Raw genomic sequence first — 27963 nt, forward strand, 5'->3', positions numbered from 1 at the left:
CACGTTTAAAAACCATTTCTGATCACTTTTTTTCATTTTAATGCAAAAAAAAAATTGACAATTCAACATTTTTTCGATGGATCAACTATGGTCCCCTTGGAACGAGCTGTCAAGTAGGAACTTTTCTGTCAAGAAGGACCGCGAGGATAATTTTTCAAAATTGATTTAAAAATCCATTTTAAACTCTTTGTGGCCGTACAAAGGGTCATTGTACTCAGAAAAATAAGCTTTATCGCTGTAAACAATAATATCAGCAATCTAAGCTTCATTTTAGGACCCAATTATCAAAATTTTATGTTTTCACAAATTCATAAATATATATTTATGAATTTGTGAAAACATAAAATTTTGTTAATTGGGTCCTAAAATGAAGCTTAGATTGCTGATATTATTGGAATATTCTTCAAAAGCACTCTGTCCTGCTCATTCTTAATGAAACATGCAAAGACAAGAATAGGAAAGACTGAGTATATACAAATTCACACTGACCCATTGACATTTTTCACATGAATATTTAAGATTCTTAGAAATTCGAAAGGTTATACAAAATTTTAAAAATCTAAAGGTTTTTAAAATTCGTAATATTCCTATTTTTTTCAATTTACAAAAAATATTCAATTCATAGAAAAACGTGAAATTTATCAAATTTATTAAATTTATTAAATTCTTAAAGTTCATGAAATGCTTAAAATTTAAATATTAAACTAATAAAATTCATTGGGAATTCATTTTTTTAATTGAAAATAACTGAAATGGTTGAACTTTTATTCAAAAAAATCTTCAAATTACTTTTTTAAATCCATAACTTTTTTCACTTTAAAATAAATGTTTTCTCTACAGAATGGCCTTGGCGTTCTCCATTCCGAAATTCCTATTCGAAACTAGGTCTTTGAATCCAAACCGATTTTCACATCAAAACTCCTATCCACCACGGGATTTGAACCGACGACCTTTGGATTGTGAGTCCAACTGTTTACCTGTAACTCTACCGATGCTATAAAAGTCCATCTGAAATGCCTTAAAACTCGTAAATAATTGGAATTCTTAAACATTTTAAATTTATAAAAATCTTCAAGTTCATATAATTTCTAATCAAAATACAATTAATAAACTTCACAAAATTTATAAACTTCATAATATTTATGAATTCTTAAGATACATAGTTATAAAATTCGTAAAATTCTTTAAAAATCTTTAACAGAATCTTCAGAAATTCTATAAATACTTTTATTTAAAAAAATATATATTTTTCTGAATTTTAAATATTCCTAAGATTCTTAACTTTTTTTACATTCTTTGATTTTTCAAAATTTTAAAATTCTTCAAATCCTTTTGATTTTTCAAATGTTCTCAAAACACTTCAATAATAAAAAAATAAATCTCCAAATTATGTATTTTTCAATTTTAAATAAAAAAAAAACTCAAATTTGCAATGTTTTTGTTTTTTTTGTTTCTTCGATTTCCTTAAATTTTTAAAAAACTTTTAATATTAAAAAAATACTAAAATTCTTAAAACTCTTAGAATTCAAAAAAAAATAAAATTTAAAATTTGTATTCATAAAATTCCTTAAATGTCTAATTTTTCCATTGTTTTTTTTGTTTTAGAATTTATAGTTTTTTTATTCTCTTATAATTCTTTAAAAATATAGAATTCGGTATAATTTTTATTTAATTTTAGTTTTATTTAAAAATTCTCAAATCTCTAAAAAAAATGTCAGACTAAAAAAATACAATTTAAACAAAATAAACTATTAAAATCTGTCTTCATTAAATTCTTCAATTGCTTGTTTTTTTTTTTAATATTCTTATAATTTTTAATAATTCCAAAATTCAAAATAAAAAGCCTAAAATTCTTAGAGTTTTAAAAATATTTAAATTTTTTAAGCATTTTTGAAATTAAAATTCATAAAATCATACATAACTTAAATAAATGAGCATGAGCATGAGCATGAGAGATCACCCATGGTTGCCCCTCCGTTGCTGAACAGAACCGTAATATCCTTTCAGCACTACTGATTATAGGCTTCGACGATCTAGTGGCGTTTCCCTTATCAACAGCATGTATGAATGCGCTGAAAAGATAAAACACCATGATTGCTAAAGCTAGATCAGTTGCGAATAGGTAACAGTCATTGGCCACCAACGGCGCCCGCCATGTCAGTTTGTAGACCTCGATTTTAGGGACGGGAATGTTAGTTAGCGCAGGTTGCTACTAGGGCAGCTGATTTACTCTGTGCTTACACCCCACGAGCGCCAGGAACCTGAAAACTTGTTAGTAGGATAGGGTGTTTGGTCAGGATTCATCATAGAAGATGATGATGCGACCCAAAATCATAGTGTTTGTTGAAAGATGTTATATATTATTCTCAAGGCAAACAATCGGATGCTGCGGATGAGACATTTCCCGTTTATCGGTTGTTAAATTTTAAATGAAATGGTCTAGTCTTAGACAGCCGGCTGTGGAAAGATAGACATACATAACTTAAATAAATTAAAAATTTATTTATTCACTGATTACAGTAAAGTGATGCTGCATACCTTGCTGCATACATTTTAGCAGTTTCATTCTAATTTTAACGGAATTTCAACGAAAAACATTTTAAAAAAAACTTAAACGAAACTATTGGCACTACGCCCCCCGGGGCATGGCCTTCCTCTAACGTGGGATTTCTGCTCCAGCGCCTCTGACGAGACAGGAGAAACCGGGACCGACGTTTTACTTCACCATCCGATAGAAGCTCAGTGGATAAGGCGGGAATCGAACCCGCGTCTCATAGCATCATCGGGATCGGCAGCCGAAGCCGCTACCCCTGCGCCACGAGACCCAGGTAAAAAAACTTATGAACTGTACTATTGATGACTTTTTTTGGCATGCATAATTTATTTTTATTTTTAAGCATACGATAAAAATCCCTTATAAATTAAGTTTATTTATTTTGATTTAAGTCAAATATTATACCTAATTTGCCATCAGGAACAAGTGAAAATAGCTCCCCTCCCACTAACATTTACACACAAGATCCTCTGTAATATTTTTTTTTTCATAAAATTATTTTTATTAGGTCCTTTTCGGTACTGGGACCTGGTTAGGACCGAGTCGGCTTTTGTAATTACATTTGGCTTAATAATTACAGAGGATCTTGTGTGTAAATGTTAGTGGGAGGGGAGCCGATTACCCGCGGCCTACTCGGGGTTAGTAGGGAAGGGATTTTTTTTTTTCGTAACTTATTTTTATTAGGTCCTTTTAGGTGCTGTGACCAGGTTAGGACCGAGGTTCAATGGTACAAAAATAATAAAAGAAAAAAAAACGTAACTGAAGAAGATGATCATTTTCCCGCGCCGTGTGTCAGCAAGTGTGCGATCACATCAATCTGTTCCTCGGGTGTCTTGCACTGCCTCAAGCGTACTCTGTATTCTCGGTAAATGGCCCACAGCTCCGACTCGCTGTACAGCTTCCGTTCGCCTTGTTGCTCCTTCGGGGTTGCACCGGCGCCGGCGCCAGTATCTTCTCGACTTCTTCCTGCGGGACGAGGATGTTTATTTTCCGGTTCAACGGACGGCACCGTTCCAGGTAGCGGAGGAAAATCCGCCGCGGTGAACGCAGCTCCTGCCGGAGTCTGTTTGTTCTTCTTCCATGCTGGCGGCTTCGGCGTGGACGCCTGCTGCCTCGACTGGATGAACTGCGCACGTTTGGGACAGCTGCGGTCCAGACCCTCGTGAGATCCAGAGCAGTTGACACACTTCTTGGCTTCCGTTTCTTCTGCTTTGCACTTTTCCGTGCTATGGGCACCCCCACAGCTGCTGCACCTGGGCTTGAGATGGCAGTTACTGGTTCCGTGACCAAACTGCAAGCAGTTCTTGCACTGGGTCACGTGCGGTTCTTTGTTCCGGTAGGCCACCCACCGGACGACGACTGGTCCCACTTTCTTTACCTTGCTACTCAACTCCTTCAGACTGGTATGCCCCTTGGGGAAGAGCACGATGAAAGGCGTCTCATCGATGGCGGGAAGCTGCTGCTTCCGCCTGATGGCGTGTACTGCCAAGACGTCCAGCTGATGTTCCGTCTTGAGCAGCTCCTTGACGTAATCCGGTTCCGGGTTCGGTAGACCTCGCATTACTACCCGGTGCGGTCTCGCACTGCGCTTTCCGTGCGTGTAGAACTGCACCTTGTTCTTCTTCAGGTGAGCTTGCACCGTATCGAAGTCGTCGCTCGAGAAGCACGTAATTTTGGTGCCGTTCCGCGTCAGTTTGTGTTCCGGCTGGACATCACATGTCGCCATCACCTTCGCAAGGCGGGCGAAGCTCATTTCTTTCACCACCAGCGGCGGCTGCTTCTTCTCCCCGGCCGACTTGCCGGTTGCTGGTACCACGGGGGTGGTTTTTTCTGCTGCTGGGTTCGCATTGTTGTTGTTGTTGCTCTCCTCCGCTAGCGGGCTGAACTTGTTGTTGCTGAGCAGTTTCTCCACATCGCCGTCGTTGCCGCCATCGCCGACGTTGATTTCCTCCTTAGCCTTCCTGCGGCGAACCTTGACCACCTTCGGAGTCTTCCACCTCCATGCCCGTCGCCGCCTGCGTCTTGGGTTGAAACCCGTCCGGTTTCTCCCACACACTTTTCCTCAAGGCCGCGTTCCAGTAGAACGTCCTTCCATTCTCAGCCCTGTGCTCCGTCCACTCACTCTCCACCGTCGCGGCCGCCGACATGGCCGTCGGCGAAAGTTAACAAAACACCGTCGAAAACGCGCTAAGCTAGCTCGAAAGACGACCAAACCCAACGAAAGTTGAACAGGGAGTGTAGGGAAGGGATTGATGTTAAGGACAAGGCGTGGGAAGGGAAGGGGGATTGTGTAGGGGTCTTGGTTGGCTCTGCTGGCCTTTGCGTTTTGTCCTCAGCCGCAACTCGGTGTCCAGCTGCTGGGGCGATCTTGCTTTGCATCCGGTGCAAACCAGAAACGACGGCTTTGTGTGAAGGCGAGTTATTCTAACTGAAGAAAAACTAACAGAAGGAAAACTAACTGAAAGAAAACTAAATAGATATTTTGGAATCTGAGAGTATATTCTCTGTAATTATTAAGTCAAATGTAATTACAAAAGCCGACTCGGTCCTAACCAGGTCCCAGTACCGAAAAAGACCTAATAAAAATAATTTTATGAAAAAAAAACAAGCGAAAATAAAAACACCAACAAAAAGCAATAAAACAAAAATTAGGTTCATTAAAATTCTGACCTTTTAAAAAAAACTTCGGAATGGATTCTCCTTCTTTACATTTGTAAGGTTCCTGATTGCTGTTATCGAACTCCAAAACTTTATTTCAACCTGCGAACTTACCCCGTATAACAGTTTTTGTTTTATTTTCAATCTCAATTTTGACAGCGCGCATTTCGCTCTGCCGCGGCCGCGAGTCGTCAGTTTGTTTTGCATCTTCGCGATCCTCATCCGTTTCGCGTGTGTCCACCACCCCAAAAATCCGCCAAGCAAAGCAAAAAAAAGCCAAGGTAAAATTAGGCCAGCGCGTTTTTCGGATCGATAGTGCGGACCAATAATGCTCACGGAAGGCACCGCGACCCGGGTGAACAGCACGTTCATCTCGGAGAAGGTTTCCCGCATCCGGTGGATTCCGGAACAGTACGACGAGTCGAGCAACTTCATCACGACCAGCTGGGACCTGGACGTGAACAACGTGAAGCTGTGGAAGCTGGTGCGGAACGATTACGGAGGGGGGCTGGATGAGGAGGACGAGAACGAGTTTGTGCCGCGCTGCACGGCGGAGATCTGCTTCACGGGGGACATTAGCGGGTTGGAGTTTGTGGGGGAGGGGCACTGTGTGGTGTCGAACACGGAGGGATTCGTCAGTTTGATTGCGTTGGATAGGGAGCGGGACGAGGACCAGCTGCAGGAGCGTTTCCGGTTTGAGAATCTGCACCGGTTCGATACGTTTAGCACGCTGAACGGGGCGCCCTGTACGGCGCTTTCCGTGCACGACACGGACGTGGCCACGGTTGGGGAGGATGGCCGGTTGAACGTGCTGTCGACGGTGGGGCAGAAGGTGCTGCGGAGCATTTCCGGTGCGGACAGTTGCACGATTAGCTGTGTGGCGTTTTTGAACCCGAAGGAGGTGCTCACGGGGAACCGGCTGGGCATCATCAAGTGCTTCGACATTCGTGCCGAGAGCCAGAAGCCGACCGGGAGCTTTGCGGTGTCCTGCGAGGACGAGAAGCGGTCCAACAGTGTCACGTGTCTGGCGTATCATCCGACGCAGCGGCATATCGTGAGAATCATTTAGGAAACATTAAACAAATTTGAAATTAACTTTTATCCCCCCCTAGATTCTGGCCGGCAGCGAGGAGGGCTCCATCACGGTGTGGGACCTGCGTCAGCCCCAGTTCCCAGCGTCCTACCTGAAAGCGCACGAGCACGCCATCACGGAGTTGGCCTTCCACCGGACGCAACCCTCGCGACTCTTTTCCGCCTCAGAAGGGGGTGAGTTGTGGCAGTGGAACCAGAACACGCTTCCGAGTGCGGCCTCCGCGACCGGATTCATGCACGACACGAGTTCGGTGATGGCCGCCGCCGCCGCATCGGATACGAACAACCCGTGGCTGAACGGGGAGCGGGCCAAAAGCAAAATTGCCGTCACGTCGCTGCTGAGCGGAATCCGGAAGGCCATCAACTCGTTCGATTCGTGCCGGTCCAAGGTCATTTGCGGCGGAGACAACGAGGCCATCTACTTGGTGGAGAATGTTGTTTAAAATGAGAGGGTTCCTTGAAGTTGTTTATTACGCTTTCAAACGTCTTTTTTCACATGCACAATAAAGTTTTCTGAAATTATGAACCGTTTTTCAGTTGTGGCAAAGAAATTGCAATTATTTAATTTAGATTTTTTGATAAAAGTTAATGGCAAATCAAGTTTACTGTTTAAAAATCTCAAAAATCATAAAAATTTTAAAATCTTAAAATTCTTAAGATTTTAATGTTATTTAAATTCTTCAAATTTTAGGTTTTTAACTTTTTAAAATTCTTTATTTTATTGAGATTAATAATATTCCTGATATTCCGTCTTCAGGGGTGAAATTGGGTCTGGGATGAGATTAAGTCATACAAAAATGCTGAAATTTGTATGGCCCATCTCACCCCCCAAACCCAATGTCACCCCTAATGACGGTTCTTAAAATATTTCAAATTCTCTGAATTAAAAAAAATAAGTTCTTCAAAATAAACATAATATGTTTTTTCCATAAAATCCTTGAAAATTTAAAAATAAATGAAACTTAAAATTCCTAACACTTCAATATTTTTATAATTATCTCAATTCTTAAAATTAATTATTCCCTATCTTTTTAAATTCTAACAATAATTATTCTTAAAATTCTAAAAAAAAATCTCAAAATTCGTAAAACTCTTGAAATTTATAAAAAAAATTATCAAAGTTCTTAATACACCTTCTAAGCATCAATTAAACTTGGGCACTCGGGATTAAATTACTGACAATTATAGATAATGTTATTCTTCAGCCTCATCGTATTTTTTTATTCAGATTAAATTACTATAATTTTAAAATTCATGATATCATTACAAATAATTCGTAGTATTCAAATAAAATTCGTGAATTCTTGGCGTTTTAATTTTTTTTATACAATCCTTCAATTTACTAAAACTAATAAAATTCTTAAGGTTCTTAAAATTGGTATTCGACTTATTCCTAAAATATTAAATCCTTAATATCAAGAGTTCTTGTTTTTCCTCAAATATTTTAGAATGCTTAAATTTTTTCGTGTTCTTAATTCTCAACATTTTTGAAACTTTTAAATGTTTTAGAATTTTTAAAATTACAGAAATCGTTCAAAATTTCATTTTTCGAATTATTTTTTACTTTTAAATTATTTATAGTTTTTGATTTTTTCAAATTCACAAAACTCGTATTTTTTAATGCTTTAAATTTTGTTTATAATGATCCTTAAATAATGTACATTCTTGAAACTTTTTTTTATATTTTAGTACTCTGATTTTTTTTTAATTCTTGAATTCTTAAATCTTTTTGTAATTCCTAGAAATTTAAGAAAAAATAGAATTCTAATATTTTTTTTAATTTTAAGATAAATTGTCAACATTTCTGAAACTTGATCTGGAATTTTTAAAATTACAGAAATTCTTCAAATTAATAGTGAATGAAATAAATTCTTGTTTTTTTTTCAATAATGTAATGTTTTAAATTTTGTATGTAATGTTCCTAAAATAAAGTATTATAATTAGTTTTTAAATACTTTTTAAGTTTATAAATTTTCCAAATATTTTAGTACTCTAAAAAAGTCCTAAATACTTGAATTCTCAAATATTTTAATAATTCCTAAAATATATGATAAAATGTTAGATTCTTAAAGTAATAACAAATATCTGTTTTAAGAAAAAAATCAACATTTCTTAAACTCTTCAATGTATTAGAATTTTCAAAATTACAGAAATTCTTCAAACTGTTAATTGAATGAAATAAATTCTTGTTTTTTTAATCATTTGTTTCACTTTTAATTTTCTCGAGGTTTTTTGAACTCGTCAATTCTTGAACTCGTCTTTTTATAATGCTTTAAATTATGTAAGTAATGTTCCTTAAATAATGTATTATCATTATTAAATATTCTTGAAATTTATAAAATTCTTAAATATTTTAGTACTCTAAAAAAATCTTGAATTCTTAAATCTTAAATCTTTTTAAAATTTCTTATATTCAAGACAAAATATTGAATTTTTAAAATAACAAAAAAATCTTTGAATTCTTTATCTTGCTTAAATATCTTAGAATGCTTAAATACATTCAAATTCTTTTAATTATTAAAAAAAATCTAAGCATTAATTACATCTAAATAATAATTACAGAAATTCTTCAAACATAAATATTAAAAAATAATTGTCGAGATAGATCTCAAACGGTCTTAGAGGTCAACTGCCAGCGCAAAGGAAAATATTTTTAAAATATAAAAAAAAATTAATTTATTTTTAATTTTTTATATTCTTTTATTTTTTTAACTCATCAAATTCTTAAAATTTGTTATATTATTGTTCACAACGATAAAGCTTACTTTTCTGAAAACAATGACCCTTTGTACGACCGCAAAGGATTGTAAATGGTGTTTTATATCAATTAAAAAAAAATTAACTTCGCGGCCATCTTGACAGAAATGGTCCTAATTGACAGCTCCTTCAAAGGGGACCAAAGTTGATCCATTAAAAAATGTTGTCTTGCCAATTTATTTATTTTTTTGATAAAAATAAAAAAAAAGTGATCAGAAGCTTGGATCAGAAGGGTTTTTTTCGCGTTTTTTTACGTTGTTCTTAAAAATTTACTTAGGGCTTGAGGACCCTATTGTTAATATTCTTGATTTTTTCAATTCTAATAAAAAAAAACTCAGTTTGTATGCTTAACCCTGTACTGTCCGATTTTTTTCCTTGCTCAGGAGGTCATTTTAAGCAACTTTTGTTCTTTGGAAAACTTTTTATACTCCTTATTATAAAAAATAATAATGTTAAAACATTTAATGACATATTATTGAATAATTTAAATAAAATAAAATATTTTTGGAATATTTCGAAATGTGGGAAGGGACAAAACTAAACAAAAATTTGCATTGGCCTTAGAAATTTTGTTAAATTTATTCAAACTATTAAATAATCCAATCAAATCAATCAAATTTTGATAAAATTATTTATTTAATATTCGTTTATGAAAACAAGAAAGATATTGCACAGCTTAAACCAATTAATCACCAAATTTGTTCTGCATTTTAGCCCACATTCCCCAAACTGTTCTACGATTTTCCGTTCATTCAAAACAAAACCCACTCGGTGAACGTACCCCCCCTCCAATGTTTACCCTGGCGACCCGATCGACCCACCACAAAAACACTTCCTCCCTCCCCACCCACCCACGCACAAATCGCGTTATCCTTGGCTTGCTGCTCTTCTTCGACTACTTTGAGTTTTCCACCCAAGCCACTTTCCCGATCCTGTCAGAGTGGAAAAATACGAAAGAAAACAGAAGAGTGAAAATTTGACGACCTGGCCCCCCCTGGCTGCCAAGAAGAAAGATAAGAACCGCAGAAATTGCGTGATTGTTTCAGTTTTCGGTCCGTCGTTCGATCCGCGCGTCGTGTCGTCGTGATTGTGTCCTTTTTTCGTGCCCGTGACAAGAAAAACAAACAGCTCGCTACTTTTTAATGTGATTCACACTTCCGGGAAGTGCAAGAGGAGGAAATGGAAAAGTTGCTCGAGGCCCAGCAGCAGCAGCTAGATGACATAACGAGCGAATCGTCCTTTCTGGAGTTTCTCCGGAACGAGCAGAGCTGCCTGCTCGCGACTTCCGGTTCCAACGGGGGCGTCGCCGCTGGGTGTGGCCGTCAGCAACAACAACAACAGCAAGACCACGATGTGGACAGCATCCTGGAGCAGGTGAGCCGGCTGGCTGGGTTGGACGGAACGAATCCGGCGGATGACCGCACCGTGGACGAGATTCTGCGGGAGGCGGAACGCCTGATGCGCAAGCAACCCCTGTTTGGTGGGGGAGGAGGGGGAGGAGTGGTGGTGCACCGGGAACCGTGGTGCGTGGATCTGCGGGACATTTCCTGCGAATCGACGCCGATGGAGATGAAGGAGAACGGCATGCTGGAGGAGCTGGAAGCAATCGCCCGGCGGGAGGAGGAGAGCCGGCTGGCGTTGGCCAAGGTGAGTGGGATGGACCTTTTCTTTCTGTTTTTTGTTGTTGTTGCTCGCGGTACGTTTCATGCCGTAAAAATGAATAATGCAGTATTGATTTTGGAACATTGTTGCGAACGTGGTTATCGTTCGCGTATCGTGAGTGTTACAAAGTTGGAAGTTATGTTTAAATATGTCTTCAATTAAAATTAATATCAAATATCGCACCACAAATTTTTAACATTAAATTATATGCTTAATCAGAAAAAAACGGTTTAAGAATTGTGTTAAGCAAATCGGGATTACAGTCTAAATAGGGAGATTTGGATTTGAAAACACACATTTTGTATTTAAATTTATTTGGTTTATCATTGGTCATTGACTATTGCCTCCGAAACTTATAAAAAAAAATACCCATTCTAAGTAAATACTTGAAGTGAAAACATTGTTTTGCCGTCTAATGAATCGGAGCGTTTGGTTCGGTATGTCCACGCATCCTGCCTTCCCTGTAGATTCTTTGAAATGTGATCCGTTCTCAGAATCTTCTCTACGGTAAACACAACGCAGTAGGGCTGCTCTAATTTTTGTAATACATATTCGGGTGTTTTCTAATGTACTGCAATTATGATTATTGACAAGAAAAGTGCTTGGCGTGTAATCTAACCCTAATAATTTCTACTTGAACCAAGCTTTGAACAATCAAATCGAAAGCACTCACACACAGTTATTTCAATATCTAATAAATGAAAATTTTGCTCCACTATTCACTCGACGATCCAAAATGTCAACGTGTCTTTTAACCAACGATAGAAATGGCTTTTTCACCGTGAAAATTTAACACCTTATTCGAACAATTTATACGCAATTTACGCGACGCCGTGCCTTCCGATCAACGATGATATAGGAAAGGCTTTTAAAATCACAAAGTAATTAATTAAGATTACAGAGCACAAAAAAAACAAAACACCAATTACTCAACAAAAATAACGCTCAAGACACGAATAATTCTATAAGGCAAGTGCGTGGCCTCGCCGCCTGCAATCGACTGCAAGCAGGAAACACAATCAACACTCTGTTATTTTGAAAAACAATTCCTACGACAAACTCAACTGGCGGCGTGCCTTCCGATCAACGATGATAAAGAAAGGACTGGTATTATCATTGCGAGAAAAAGGGACACTTAAAAAAATGATCGAACCTGTCAAGCAACCGCGTTGCCCCACCGCCCGCAATCGACACACACACACACAATTCACGACAAAAATGCGAAACAAAAGGCCTCCAAATTGTATGTAAACTTCTTCTTCCCAAGTCATCCAAATTGTTCGTCTTGAGAACGGATTTAATAAAAATTGAGTATTATGTGGTTGTAAATAACGGAAACTGATTTCAAACATCTGGAGAATTTACAGAACTTAAGATTTTTTTTTTAAAGAATGTTTTGAAGATTTTTATTTAATTGTTTTCAGATTTATAAGATTATTTATGAACTTTAAAGAAATTTATGAATTTAAAAATTCTTGAAAATTAAAAACATGTAAATTTTTAAAACATTCAAATTTAGAGGATTCGTAAAATAGGGGAAAATATTATTTTTTTAATTTTAGGCAATTTAATTTTATTTAAAAATTAAAAATCTTAAAAAACTATAAAAAATATGAGATTTTTTTTCAATACATTTATAGAATTTCAAGAATCCAAGCAATAAAAAAAACTATGAATTGAAAGAATTAAAAAACTTGAGAACATGGAAAATTAAAAAAAATAAAATTAAATAACAGAATTCAAAGAATAAAAAATAGAGAACTCAGAAAATTAAAAAAAAAAACTTTTAAAGACTTTATTAAATTTACAGGATTAAAAAATAAAGAATTTGGCTCTGTCAACTCACTCGAAATCGGAAAAAAATTCGCCGATCCCTCTTCGATTAGCGTGAAACGTTGTTCTTAGGGGTAAAAATTAGTCCCTGTTCAATACGAAATCCAATTTTACATAAAAGTCACTTTGACACCAAATTTCCATATCATCACCATTTCAGGCTGCAATTATTGAAAAACACGTCTTTTCCGAATGTTCAAAATCGATACCCCTATCGCCGCTCAGTAACCGCCTCATGTTATTTCAAAAAATTTAGAATTTGAAGAATCTATAGAATTTAAAAAAAATAAGTCAAAGAATTTAAAGAATTCAAAAAATTTAAAGAATTTTAAGAATTTAAAAAAAATAAGAATTTTAAGAATTGAATTTTTTTAAGAATTTTAAGATTTTAATTTTTTTTAAGGATTTTAAGAATTTTATGAATTTTAAGAATTTTAAGAATTTTTAGAATTTTAAGATTTTTTAGAATTTAAAGATTTTAAAGATTTTTAAGAATTTAAAGATTTTTATGAATTTTAAGAATTTTAAGAATTTTAAGAATTTTAAGAATTTTAAGAATTTTAATTTTTTTTAGAATTTTAAGAATTTTAATTTTTTTAGAATTTTAGGAATTTTAAGAATTTTAAAATTTTTAAGAATTTTAAAATTTTTAAGAATTTTAAGAATTTTAAGAATTTTAAGAATTTTAAGAATTTTAAGAATTTTAAGAATTTTAAGAATTTTAAGAATTTTAAGAATTTTAAGAATTTTAAGAATTTTAAGAATTTTAAAATTTTAAGAATTTTAAGAATTTTAAAATTTTAAGAATTTTAAAATTTCAAAATTTTAAAAATTTTAAAATTTTAAAATTTTAAAATTTTAAAATTTTAAGAATTTTAAATTTTAAAATTTTAAGAATTTTAAAATTTTAAAATTTTAAGAATTTTAAGAATTTTAAAATTTTAAGAATTTTAAGAATTTTAAGAATTTTAAGAATTTTAAGAATTTTAAGAATTTTAAGAATTTTAAGAATTTCAAAAATTTTAAAAATTTTAAGAATTTTAAGAATTTTAAGAATTTTAAGAATTTTAAGAATTTTAAGAATTTTAAGAATTTTAAGAATTTTAAGAATTTTAAGAATTTTAAGAATTTTAAGTATTTTAAGAATTTTAAGAATTTTAAGAATATCGAAAAATTAAAAAAATTAAGAATTATAAGAATTTGAGGAATTTTAAGAATGAATTTTAAGAATTTTAGAAATTTTAAGAATTTAAAGAAGTTAAAAAAAATAGAGAATTTAAATATTTTAAAGAATTTAAATAATTTAAAGTAGTTTAAGAATTTCATGAATTTAATGAATTCAAAGAATTTCAAGAATTAAACAAAAATAAGGAATTAAAAAAATCTAAAGAAATTTTAAGAATTAAGGAACAACTTAAAATGTTCTTAAAGGCATTGTAAGCAAATGATCCAGGTTCCATCCCACGGCGTGGTTTGATCCCTTGTCCTTTGAATTGGCAAGCAAAATGCTATCCACACAACCGTGAATTTTGGATTTTTAAAATTTGTATTGTAAAGTTGAATTTTATAATCGATCGCAGATCGGTAAATAACGTAAAAGCTTAGGCATTTTGTTTTCATAAATTCATTGATGTTTTGCAAACTATAGATAGTAGCATAACTGTAACTATCTACAATGACAATGACAATTATAGTCATGAAATTTCAAATTTAAAAATCAGGCTTGAAATTTGACTTTTTTTTCAAGCGAAATTCACTTGAGGATACCGTGGAGAATTTCCCTTATCCTCTTAAAAAAGTGGACACATCAACAACAATTAATTAGATCCTCTAATAAAGCATTGCAAAACCATATTTTTTTTGTCAATTGATAAATGCAATTTGAGTTGATAAATTTTGAGCAATAATAAAACAAACAATACAAATTAAAACAGCAGTTTAGCGAAGTTCTCTTTATTCAACTGAAAACCCAACACAATCCCCCTACTTGAGCTTCGCCACGGCACTCGCGATCGTGTCGATAAACAGCGCCGACTCCTTCCCGGTCGGGATGATCTCGCTGGCCGGCAGGACGAACCCGTTGCGGCCACTGTCCCGCAGCTCGACCGTGTACGCGTACTTGATGTTCATCTCGCCGCGGGCCCAATCGTCCGAACCGCCGGACGCCGGGTAGAGGGTATTCCCCGAAGGGCCGACCGTGTACGATTGTCCGCCGGACTGGCGCATCCGCTGGGCGGCTTCGTCGCCGACTCGCTTCAGGTCTTCGTGATCGGGGGGGACGACCCGGTCGTAACCCCACGGGTACAGGATGTACTGGCCGTAGCTGTGGAACGTGAGGAAGCCCTTCCAGTTGGCGGCCGAACTCTGCATGAAGTTGAAGACGGCTTTGGTTTCCGGCTCGGAGAAGGGTCCCGATCCGGCGTAGATGTCCGAGCAGGGTTGCTTGGAGGAACCTTGGCCGCCCCACTTGTAGCCGTAGTTGCGGTTCAGATCCACCCCGGAGCACGGTCCGTACAGGGCGCTTCGGCGGTTCTTGCGCCACAGCCGGTCGTACTGCTGGGTGTACTCGTACCCGTCCGGGTTGTGCACCGGCAGCACGTACCAGTCCACGTTGCGCATGTGTTCCGGCTGGTCGTCCCACTCCTCGACGAGCGCGTTCACCAGATAGGTCACCGTCGCCGGGCTGATCCACTCGCGGGCGTGAATTCCGCCGTCCATCCAGATGGCCGCGTTCGCCGGGTTTCCGTTGGAGATGCGGAGCACCTTGAGGTCCCGGCCCTGGTGCGACTTGCCGATGGTACGGGTGCTGCACAGCTGGGGGTAGGTGTCCGCTAGGTAGTCCATCCACTCGTGGATGTCCGCGAGCCGGTGGTAGGCCGTCCACGTCATGCGATGGCCTGGGAAAGTCAAAATTTGCTCAATAGATGGCGGTAGTGAGGGAGGTTTAACTTGCGTGCAAGTTGTTGCATGCAACGAACAAATTTTGAACGGAATGAAGCTTGAAATCGAAGTGTAATCGCGTACAACGTTTGAGAGGGGTGACTAATTGCAATTGTGTTGTATTTGTTGGTGAGGAGGGGTTGTGGCGGGTACTTAAATGAGTATTGATAAAACAAAACGAGCAAGTTTTTTTTCGCGCTTAAGGTGATGTTGGTTACACGTCGTGGAGCTCGCGCGGCAATTACACCTCAAGTCGTAAAATTGCTTTCTTTTGTGCGTGGAATTGAAGTTGTTGCTGCAGGAGCTCCGGATAATTGCTTTAATTAGGCTGATCGAGAGGGGTTCGAATTCGATGAAAAAAAGTTGGAAAGTGTTTATATTTATTTCTCCCCTCGAAAGATTGGGGTGAAAAGGGATTCAACACGCGATTATTATAATACCTCCCGGGAGCAGGAGGTTGCATTAAATCAAGGATGGAACGGTGGTTGGCCGAGGTAAGAGCTGCTGCTTCATAAGCGATAAACGAACGTTTAGTCTCGCCGGAAATTACCTTTTCGGAAGCGTTGGGGTTTCGAGTTTCGTGGGAGTGAACTTCATAAATTATTGCTGCTAATTCGTTTTTGATTTGATTTATGTGCGTTTCACGCCAGTCTTTTTTTTGTTGTTGTTCAGAAATTGAATTGCAATTGGATTTTTTTCAACTAAATATGACTGAGTCACATGACAAAATTCAAAAATGAAGAAAACTATGACCGAAATTCCGCAATTCTTGAAGCTAATCAATGTCGACGTTGGACATGTGTCCAAATCCATTGCCAAGGGCAACACAATGGAATCCCACCCCCCTCCGCAAATGTATGTATGTCTGTTTGTTGTGCACATCATAAATTTGTTCCACATGTGTGTGCTGTATCAACACCACTCCCCCTCTCCTTGCTTCCCGCGCGACAGGCCACCAGCCGGAACGTTCAATCAATCAATCATTTTCACACACACATGCGAGGGCACCAAGCAAAATTCGGCTGCGCCAATGTTTTCACCCAACCCGTGCAAAAGGATGGGGAAATTCAAAAATGACGATAGTTGGCCGGAAATAACCCTTGGTTTGACGAAAACCGCCTACAAAATGCGAAGTTAGAAACTGATTTTCAAATTTGTCACTAGATGGCAGCACGATAGCGTTAGTTAACTTGCGTGCAAGTTTTGAATGCAACCTGCGTTAGATTTCTGTCGGGAGGACGATTGGTGAGCTAGGGGTTACTTCCAAGGGGAGGAAACACGCTTTCCGATTTGTAAAGTCATGAGTCAAATTTTCTATAAGGTGCGGAGGAAAAAGTTTCGTCTTTTCACTCTTTGCTGCATTCCATTGTTGGGCGAAAATTTGCCGACTTGCTTTACTTTAATTTGAGGAATTTTGTTCAAAGCGTACCTGCTTTGTGAAAAGCACCACCTTATAATTTGATATGCACAGGTGCTTGGCTCAAGCTGTGGAAAGAATTACTTTTGAGTTGGAGTGATGAATTTGTGAAATATTAAAAATGCTTGCTGGTTATTCAGTTTAACTCTTAAAATTTCTTAAAAATTCTTAACTTCCAAAAAAATTAAAAAAAAAAGTTTATAGAAATAAAAGCTATAGATTTAATTCATTACCTGTTTAAAAGTTCATGAAGTTTTTTGAATTATTTTAAAATTCTCAAAGTTCTAAAATTTTTAAATTTCTAAAAATGTTTTAAATTCTTTAAATTCTTAAAAATCTAAAATTCTTAAAATTATTGAAATCATTCAACAAATCTTAAAATTCTTATATTTTGAAATATGATAATTTATATTCTTAAACGCTCATTTTTTTTTATTTGTTTTATTGTGATTTTTTTAAATTTCTTAACTTTTTTAAAATTCTGAAGCTTTTTATTTTTTTTTAATTTTAAAATTTCACAGTCCAACAAGATTTTGTCTCTGAGACGAGTATATGTGTTCCTAGTAGAATTTTGCCTGCTGAATCCGAATCCGGGTCCAGAATTGCTCCAAATGGTCCCAATTTTGAGATACACCCGTTTGAAATGTTAGTTTAGGCCAAAATTAGCTACTTTGTCGACTATTTTACAAAAGAACTATTGAATAAACAACTAAACCAATACATGTATCTTAAAGTTCACGTTTTCCCCTTTCTGAAACGCCCCTGGTTTTTAAAATTTGATTGTTTCTACGTATATTTATAGCTATTTTAAAATTATATTTTCAGTTGGTTCTCATTCAAGTTTTATCAACTTGCATGCAAGTCAAATTTTATTTTTAAAATGGCTATAAATATGCGTAAAAACAATCAAATTTAAAAAAAACCAGGGGTGTTTCAGAAAGCGTGAACTTTAAGATACACGTATTGGTTTAGTTGTTTATTCAATAGTTCTTTTGTAAAATAGTCGACAAAGTAGCTAATTTTGGCCTAAACTAACATTTCAAACGGGTGTATCTCAAAATTGGGACCATTTGGAGCAATTCTGGACCCGGATTCGGATTCTGCAGGCAAAATTCTTCTAGGAACACATATTCTCGTCTCAGAGACAAGAAACATTTGATTTTTTGCTGAACTGTGTAAGGAATTGAAAGAATCTAAAGAAATCAAATGTTTGAAGAATTTTAAAAATTCTAAGCATTTGAAATTTTTTATTTTTTTTAAATTAAGAATTTGTAGAATTTTAAGAATTTTAAGAATTTTAAGAATTTTAAGAATTTTAAGAATTTTAAGAATTTAAAGAATTTAAAGAATTTAAGAATTTTAAGAATTTTAAGAATTTTAAGAATTTTAAGAATTTTAAGAATTTTAAGAATTTTAAGAATTTAAAGAATTTAAAGAATTTAAAGAATTTTAAAAATTTGAAGAATTTTAAGAATTTTAAGAATTTTAAGAATTTTAAGAATTTTAAGAATTTTAAGAATTTCAAGAATTTTAAGAATTTCAAGAATTTTAAGAATTCAAAAAGTACTTTAGTAAAATTTTGATAAAGTGCACCGTTTTCAAGTTGTGGCCATTTTTGGGTAACTTTGTTGAGGATAGTCGCAATTTTGAATTTTTAAAAATTAGTGCACATGTTTGCACACTTTTGGAGGGAATATTTTTGAGAAGCTGAGAGAATTCTCTATATTTTGCTTCTTGGGACTTTGTTGATACGACCCTTAGTTTCTGAGATATTGCAGTGCAAAGGTTTGAAAACAGGAAGGTTGAAGTTTTCTAAGTCTCACGCAAGCAGCCCACCATTTTTCAGTGTCGATGTCTCAGCAGGTAGTGGTCCGATTTTTAATGTTGAAATGTGAAACATTTGTGAAGTTTTCCGATCTTTTCGAAAACAATATTTTCAAAATTTTGGAATCAAGACTAACATTTCAAAAGGGCCAAACATTCAATATTACGCCCTTTTAAAATGTTAGCCTTGATTTGGAAATTTTGAAAATATTGTTTTCGAAAAGATCGGAAAGTTTCACAAGTGTTTCATGTTTCAACATTGAAAATCGGACCATTGCTTGCTGAGATGTCGACATTGAAGGATGGTGGGTTGTTTGCGTGAGACTTGGAAAACATCAATTTTCCTGTTTTTGGACCTTTGCATTGCAATATCTCAGCAACTGGGGGTCGTATCAGCGGGGTCCCAGGAAGCAGGATATAGAGAATTTTCTCAGCTTTTCAAAAGTATTTTTTCCAAAAGTGTGCAAACATGTGCACTAGTTTAAAAAAATTGAGAATTGCGACTATTTTCAGCAGGGTTACCTGAAAATGGCTATAACTTGAAGACGGTGCACTTTATCGGGGTTTTACTAAAGTACTTTTTGATTGCAAATTTGATTTTTCATCGAAAAATGAAGTTCAAAATTTGTTGCGACCAATATTTCGATTTTTTGAAAGAGTCAGTATTGATTAAAAAATTCATAACTCGGTCAAGGATTTTTTGCACAACCTGGAAGTTTCTGAAAAGTTGGCATTTTATGTCCTCTAAAACATATCAAGGAGTAAAAAAAGTTAAAAATAGTGTTTTTTTGCAAATCGGGTTTTGGTGATAAGGAGTTGAATGGAAAAATCACCAATTTTTTTTTACAGTGTATCATTTTTTTTTCAGTGTGGTCTGTATCCATACCTACAACTTTGCCGAGGACACCAGGTCGATCAAAAAATTCCTTCAAGAGATACAGATTTTTGAGTTTTCATGCATCATTTTTGTATGGACAGCTGCCGGATTTGTATGGAAGATTTTATGGGCAAACTAATGATGCAAAATGGCTTCTTTGGGATTACCGAAGGCACCAGGGGGGTTTCAGTCGGATTAAAAAATACAAAAAAAATCGAATGACCGAAATCCTAGAGAACTGCTCATATGTTAGCTATTCAAGTTTGTTTGTCTTGTCTCATATTTCACAACTTCAGTTGTTTTCTAGTAAGCTTCTCGTTACAAGTTGGTAGTTCTGAAGGTTTCTTTATTCTTTCTTTCTGTGTTAGTCTGTTATTCAATGTTCGATTTTATTTTACATTGTACTAATCCCATTTTTTTTTTCTCTGTCTTTTTCATGTACCTTGCGAGCATACGATGACCGAAAAAGTCATTGTATCAGCCAACAGTGTGTATTTCACAGTGAAAAGATAATCATGTCCAAAATTAAAGTAGACAAAGCCGCGAAACAGAACAAGTATTTTTATAAGTGCGTGAATAACAATCGGTCGTTGAAGCTCAAAAAAATGTGAGAACAATATCGCGTCGTGGTTAAGTGATAATAAGGCGAAGAAAGTAGACGACGATTCCGCATGAAGAATATAGCGGAAATTGTGTGTTAATTGCACAATGGATGAAGGTTTGAAGTTGACACTATCAAAAGGGAATGGTAAGATGCAATAGTAATATTGCTAGGTTTGATAGTGTCAAAAGGTAAGATCAAGGAACAAGGATTATATGAACCTATATTGTCATAATTATTGTATTCACTGAAAATTCTATCCACTTTCTACCCCCAATGTGTCCTGCACTGGGGGTGCCTGGGGTAACTTCGAGTTGACCTGGGCCGCCCGAGGAATTATGTCGTAGGTGGTTCGTGTACTTCTCACTCACCTATCCTCGCGGCAAGGTTTTCCGTAGGTCTACACTCGAACATGCAACATGGGACAGCATGAATTTTCAGCTGAAGCCGGACGAATGTATTCCGAAATTACAGAATTACAGAATTACAGTAAACATCGAAAATTTTCTTTAAATTCAAATGATTTTTAAATCGACCTAAAAATGATTCTAAACGCAGGAGGGGATTGCATTTAAAATTGATTTCAGTTGATTTCACTTAAGTTTTCATTGAAATTTTGAAGTTTTATGAAAAAATAATGTTTTGCCCCCTGATTTTTCGGGCCTATTTTGAAGGGGGGAGACAAAACTTTAAATAAAATTTGTACCAGCCTAATAAAAAAATAGATTTTTTTTAAGTTTTCAAGAATGTTATAAAAGTAAGAGTTTTATGAACTTTTTGTTTGGAATTTTAAGAATTAAAAAAATGGAAATTTTGGGAATCTCATTTACATTTAAAAAAAATCGAATTTCAAAGAGTTTAAGGTTCTTAAAATTCAATTTGCTGAAAAATAAAACTATAACACAGTCCAACAAGATTTTGTCTCTGAGACGAGTATATGTGTTCCTAGTAGAATTTTGCCTGCTGAATCCGAATCCGGGTCCAGAATTGCTCCAAATGGTCCCAATTTTGAGATACACCCGTTTGAAATGTTAGTTTAGGCCAAAATTAGCTACTTTGTCGACTATTTTACAAAAAGAACTATTGAATAAACAACTAAACCAATACATGTATCTTAAAGTTCACGTTTTCCCCTTTCTGAAACGCCCCTGGTTTTTAAAATTTGATTGTTTCTACGTATATTTATAGCTATTTTAAAATTATATTTTCAGTTGGTTCTCATTCAAGTTTTATCAACTTGCATGCAAGTCAAATTTTATTTTTAAAATGGCTATAAATATGCGTAAAAACAATCAAATTTAAAAAAAACCAGGGGTGTTTCAGAAAGGGGAAAACGTGAACTTTAAGATACACGTATTGGTTTAGTTGTTTATTCAATAGTTCTTTTGTAAAATAGTCGACAAAGTAGCTAATTTTGGCCTAAACTAACATTTCAAACGGGTGTATCTCAAATTGGGACCATTTGGAGCAATTCTGGACCCGGATTCGGATTCTGCAGGCAAAATTCTTCTAGGAACACATATTCTCGTCTCAGAGACAAGAAACATTTGATTTTTTGCTGAACTGTGTAATTTATTTAGTTGCCATAATTCTTGAAATTATCTAAATTTCTTAAAATTATTCAAATTCTTCAATTTTAAAATCATGTAATTCTAATATTTTCAAATTTTTCAATTTTCTATATTTTTAATTTTTTTAAGATTCTTTTAATGTTTAAATTTCTTAATTTTTTGTTGTTGTTTATAATTCTTATTTTTTTAAATTATTCAAAGTTCAGATTTTAAAAATTCTACAAATCTTCTACAGGTTTTTAAAATCTTTAAATTTTGCAAATTAAAAAAAATTCTTATTTTTTTATTACAAATATTTTTTAAATTCTAAAATTTATGAGATTCTTATTTTTTTTTAAATTCTTCGAGTACAAAAAAATATTTTTTTTCAAATTTTCAGAATTATTTTTTTTAATTCTACAAATTTAAAAAAAAATCTTGATATTTTTAAAATTCTTAGGATTTTAAAAATCATGTTTTTTTGGATTTTTTTAAATCCTTCGCTCTTTAAAGTTCTTAAACATTTTAAAAGCCTTTAAATTTTTATTTTTTTAAAGATTTTCAAATTCTTAATAAAAAAATCATATTTTTAAAATTATTTTTTTAATTTTAAAACTTAGAAAATCCATTCAGTTTAATTTTTAGAATTAGAAGAGTTTAATGAGATTCAAAAATTTATAATGATGAAAAATCTTCAAAATCTCATAAAATCTTCAAAAATAAATATTTTAAATCTATGAAGAATTAAAAAAAATACAAAATTTAAAAAAACGAAATTTTAGCATCCTTTAAAATCTTGATTTATTATTCCTATTTTAAAATTTTCAATTTAAGGATCATTTATTTTTTTTATGTTCTTGCAAGGTTCAGTAACATTCGTGTTATTTATACTGACCAAATTTTTAAAATTCCTGAAATTCATAAAAAAAATAAAAAAAAATAAAGTTCTTCAAATTGTTGAAATTGCTGATTTTGTTTAACTATTCAAATTTTTAAAATGATTCATAAATCAATATTTTCAAATTATTCAAAATAAGAATAAAAAGAAAGAAGAAAGTTTTAAAATATTAAAAATAAAATATTAAAAATATCGAATTCTAAAATTTAAAAAAAACTTTAATTCTTCGAATTCAAATTAGTTTTTTAAATGATTTTTTCTTTGTTTTAACATATATAATCTTAAAATTGATAGATTTTAAAGCTAAATTTAGAAAATGTTTTTATTTATTCTAACAGTTTTGCAACTGTCTAAACTTTGCAAAATATCAATAAATTTATGAAAATATAGTTTTTTTTTTCAATTTTTACGTCTTTTTCTATGTAAATCAAAGCACTTTTGTGATCAAAAATGCGTAAGTAAACGTCATACAACGTACTCTCAATTGTTTACAGCTGAAGTTAAATTACAAGTCAATTTTTCAAATTTCCTATGAAAACAATAGATTACTGTGATGTTTCCACCAAAAAATTGCAAAATATCAATGAATTTATGAAAACATCTTCCGATCTTTGTTCCCAAAATTCTAAATTTGCAAAAGTCCAATTTGATTGAAAATACAAAAAATAAATGTTGTACAATTTATTTGAAAGAGTTTACAAGCACAACCAATTTTTAATAAAAATAAAAAGAAATATTTTTGTCGCCCCCTGTTTTTTTAATTTTTGAAGAGTCAAAAACTTGTTTAAGAATTTACAATGGCCTTACTGCCCCTGATCGCATAAATGTCCCATATGCATTTTCATCGGTTTTTGAGTTATTGATGCAGTTTTGTTCATAATCGCGAGATCTTTCAGAAAAGCCTATAACATCCAGTACTTTGTTCAAGAAATCAGCAGGAAATCCAGTTTTTTGTGAAAACTTAACACGTAACCTTATGTGTGGGACAAACTTCAAATGCGTTTTTCTCAGCTTGCTGTTTTTGCATATGGGACATTTATGTGAACATGGGCAGCTTAAGTAAACTAGTTAAAATTATAAAATTCATTCAAAATATGGTTGGTCCCTAATGAATTCTGTAATGAATGACTGTATTACAAAATTACACTTCAATAATTTGTCAACAGATGGCAGCACAACGCTCAGCCTAACTTGCGTGCAAGTTTTGAATGCAATAAATCAACGAATGTGACCTGCAGAAAGTTGAACATTTCAAGCCGCGCAAATGTGACGGATTTATAAACGATTCCTTTCAACAAAGAACTCAATCAAAGCCGCCAATTCTAACTTGAAGAGGGTGGTGCGTGAAAATGCATAATTGGACACACTTTTCCCCCTCATCGCTAAAGTGCAAGTCAAGGAGAAGTGGCTCCTTTGTCAAACACCTTTCAGTTGGTGGAAAAACGCACACGAAAACGCAACTTTTGCTAAGAAGAGGGGTAACGGGGTGTCAAAACAACCCCGTGACAACCGGCAACCTGACTTGACTGCGACTATCCACCAATCCGAGTGGGGTTCCGTCAGTCAGTCAGTGCCTCCGCGGGTGAAAGGACTTACGGTGCGTTCGTTCCGCGGATCTTACCGTCTCGGTTCTCCCACAGGTCCAGCTGGTCCTTGGACGGATTTTCCTCGTCGATTGCGCGCTGCATGTCGTCGATCACCACCTCGAAGGGGACGCTGGCCGCCGACAGGAATTGGCGCGCTTTGGTCAGTTGGGGTTCCGGCAGGAACACGTCCACCGAACTGTTGACGTTGTAGTTCCACATGGAGGCCTCTGGTTGAGTGTCATTGGAGAAAGGAAGAAAAACAAGTTTAGTGAATAATTGATGAAAGTGTGGCAGATATGAACAGCAATAAATGAAAACATAAGAAAAAAGTTTGATAAAGTGTCTTTCAAATCACCGGTATCTAGAAGGTTAGTTGATAAAAATAGTGAAAATCAAAACAGTTTCTCAAATATTTATTGTCATTCAAAATAAACATGGCAACATTTCACGATCTTTAAAGTTAAAGAATACATGCTAAAGATGGTATTGCATTACTGAACACTTTATTTGCAAACTTGTCAAAACACAAATTTTATGTTGTAAAAAATGTAAATTTACACAATTTTTTGCAGTAAAATACATTTTCTCGGAAAAGTCCTTGGACCTGGTTAGGACCGATTCGGCTTTTGTAATTACATTTTACTTAAGGGTGCACAGCAACCAAGGAAGTTGTTGTCTTCTTATACCAAAATTGTCAAACTTACGGACCCAAACCTGCAAAAATCTGATTGTACAAATAGTCAAACTTTGATGTAAATCATTTGGTAGACTGTACTTTAAGAGATGAATCACAGGGTGGCCACTCAAGTCGGGAAATTGGAAAAGTCGGGAATTCGCCAAAATCCACAAAAATCGGGAAAATGTCTGGAATTTGAGATTTTTTGTCCAAAAGTCGGGAATTCCAAGCAAAATAGTTTTAAAATTATTTTCTAACTCTTGAATAATTTTGTCATATTTTGTACAATTTTCAAATTAAATTCATTTAATTTTTCTTCAGTAACTTACTTGAAGTTTAAGATTTTTTTTTTTAAAGGAACTTAATTTTTTTAAAGCGAATATTTTTCCCTAAATATTTTTCTAAATTCTTTGAAATCATGTTTTAAGCGAAAAAATTAAGAATAAAATGTTATTCAGTTATCTTTAACTTTTTGTTATTTTCAGTCGGAATAAATTATCAAAAACTATTCGTTTGCCAGTTTAAAAAAATAACATTGAAATTTTAAGTATTTTTAAGTTTTCGGTTCAAAGACTATTTCCAGAGTTTTTTTTTTAAAAAAAAAGACCACTAAACTATTGTCTTTCATATGTTTATAGGACCTAATAAAAAAAAACTCTAATTTTTTTATTTGTTTATGTTTCTGCTCTGAATCAATATGATGAGTGCTACCATTTTTAAAGTATTTTTTAGGAGTTTATTGTTGAGTTTCTTGTTTTAAGAAAATTGTAAACAGTTTGATTTTTATTATTTTGTTTAGATTTGTTTTGGATGCATCGCGATGGTTGATTTTAACATTTTAGTTTAAATGCATTATTTAGATAAGAAATGCCTATTTTTTTAGTTTATGGAAAAGTCGGGAAAAAGTCTGGAATTTGAAAATGGGATTTGAGTGGTCACCCTGATTGAATCAAAAATTATACCGATAGTTCCTGAAGTTTTGAAGATACTAAAATGTCTGTAACAAAAATCTGTGTGCAAAAGCTCTGGTTGTTGTGCACCGTTAAAGCATAAAGCCTACCTCCTTTCACCTTCTAAAATGTACCTTGATTGCAGTGGAACCTTAAGTTGGTGAATAAATCTCTCCGAATTCCATAATTCTCGTCAAAGTATATCCTTCATTTTAATTCCATCAAATTTATTCTGGGACATGAGTTCAAGGGAATGGGATTTTGGGAAATTGTGCAGTTTTGCGAATGGAATTCTGGGAAATTTAAATCTCAAGAAATTTTAAGAATTTCCAAAATCTTACATATTTAAAAAATGAGAACCTTTAAGATTTTTGTTCTATATTTTGAGAAAATTTAAGAATTTTAAAATTTTAAGTATAATAATTTTTTTAAATTAAATAATTTTAAGAATGTTATGTTTTGTTATGTTAGATTAGATAATTTTTAGAAATTTTATTTTATTTTTAAAATTTTAAGATTGCAAAAAAAAATATGAGTTTTATAAATTTTAATCATTTAAATTTTCTGAGTTCAGTCCAGACTCGATTATCCGAAGGCCTCGGAAAAATTTCACTTCGGATAATCAAATCACGAAAAAAAAAATTATTGAAAAAATGCATTTTTATTATTTAATAGGCAATCAACTATTCAAATTTTACTAAAATGGGGTTGCAGAACTCGAATTTGATGTTTAAAACAAGAAAAAGAAAAAAAATGTTCGTGATTCGATTATCTGAAGTCCCATACAAACCTTCGGATAATCGAACCTCGGATAATCGAAACTTCGGATAATCGAGGCTTCGGATAATCAAGTCTGGACTGTATTAAGAAATTTAGGAATTTGAATTTCTTTAAAAATATAATTTATTTTAAATTTTTTATAAATTTTATGAATTTTTTTTTGCTAATTATAGGAATTGTAAATTGTAAAAAAATGGAATTGTAAGAATAAAAAAATAGAATTTCTCTGATTTTAAAAGATGTATCAAAATCCTTAATATTTGTAAAAATTAGAATTTTTCAACATTATTTATAAATTCTTTGAGAAATTATGTTTATTTCGCACTAAACGTTTCTGGAAACTGCTATTTTTTTGTAATTCTTTCAAATTAGAAAAAAAACCCCTCAGTATTTGTAGAATATTTTTTTACAAATTTTATAAATTATTAGATTTTTTTTTAATTTACAGAATTTTTAAAGATTTAAATATTTTTAAATCTTCTAGATTTTTTAGAATCGAGATTTATTTTTAAGGAATTTCAAAAATTTGATTTGTTTTCAAAAAATCTAAATACATATTTTTTCGGGAAAAAAAGTTTTGCGGTACGAAATCTCACAAACATTTAAAATATGTTTAAATGGGTCCGAATTTGCAAATAATAATAAATAACAATTGTTTACCTCTCTGATTTTCCGGTTGTAATGATAAAAATTAAATTCGGATAAACTTATCTTTCTCATGACTGAATTGCTTGGTTAGTCACTGGAATCGTTCCTGTTTTCAGCTAAAGGATTTGATTGTATTTGCAACCAATTTGCAGATTTTCACTAGCCTAACAAGTTATTTAGCAAATAAAATAGCTAAGTTTTAATCGCAGGTCAAAATACTTATTTGCCAACATTAGCGGTTCGATTGAATTTACATGCTATTCTCCCATCACACACCAAACTTATCCTGCAACTCCGCCACCGCATTGCGCTTATCCTGATCGTCGTAATCCACTCGCCACAGCTGAGCTCCATCGTACTTGACCGGCACCGGTTCTTCTTTGGCCGCCTCTTGCCTTGCGGAACCACCCTGCTCTTCTACTTCTACCGTTGCAATCTGTTCCGGAATCTCCGGATCTACCACCAGGGCATCCGACCCATCCTTTTCCACGATCGATAGTCCACTCACAACGTTTAGCACGAGCACTAGAGGCACCAGAATCGGTGCTGAAATCTTAAAGATCTTCATTTTTTCACCATTGAAACCGCGATCGAAACTGACCACCGGCGGCCGGTCCCGGCTGGCTTTTATAACGTTTTTTTGTGAACCAGCTCCCGGTT

The 27963-nt window shown here is 34.1% G+C and overlaps 3 protein-coding genes across 5 annotated transcripts in view; 2 read left to right on the forward strand and 1 right to left on the reverse strand.

Moving 5' to 3' along the window:
* The first annotated feature begins 5363 nt into the window (after positions 1 to 5363).
* LOC6041768 (nucleoporin Nup43) lies at positions 5364 to 6826 on the forward strand. Its single transcript, XM_001850934.2, has 2 exons — positions 5364 to 6266; positions 6325 to 6826. Exons 1-2 carry the CDS (start codon positions 5541 to 5543, stop codon positions 6745 to 6747), a joined length of 1149 nt encoding a protein of 382 aa, XP_001850986.2. The 5' UTR covers positions 5364 to 5540; the 3' UTR covers positions 6748 to 6826.
* Positions 6827 to 9879: 3053 nt separating this feature from the next.
* LOC6041771 (centrosomal protein of 162 kDa) overlaps positions 9880 to 27963 on the forward strand; it is a 30294-nt gene continuing 12210 nt past the window's right edge. For all 3 annotated transcript variants that reach the window (XM_038257369.1, XM_038257377.1, XM_038257374.1), the window contains exon 1: positions 9880 to 10708. In XM_038257369.1, coding sequence (XP_038113297.1) covers positions 10241 to 10708 — 468 coding nt within the window. In that variant the 5' untranslated portion in view covers positions 9880 to 10240. The remainder of the gene's footprint in view (positions 10709 to 27963) is intronic.
* Positions 14494 to 27948, reverse strand: LOC6041770 (carboxypeptidase B). Its single transcript, XM_001850936.2, has 3 exons — positions 27580 to 27948; positions 24285 to 24476; positions 14494 to 15453 (listed from the first exon to the last, which is right to left on the reverse strand). Exons 1-3 carry the CDS (start codon positions 27869 to 27871, stop codon positions 14540 to 14542), a joined length of 1398 nt encoding a protein of 465 aa, XP_001850988.2. The 5' UTR covers positions 27872 to 27948; the 3' UTR covers positions 14494 to 14539.

This window comes from Culex quinquefasciatus, chromosome 1 (assembly GCF_015732765.1).
Source record: "Culex quinquefasciatus strain JHB chromosome 1, VPISU_Cqui_1.0_pri_paternal, whole genome shotgun sequence".
Lineage (NCBI taxonomy): Eukaryota > Metazoa > Arthropoda > Insecta > Diptera > Culicidae > Culex > Culex quinquefasciatus.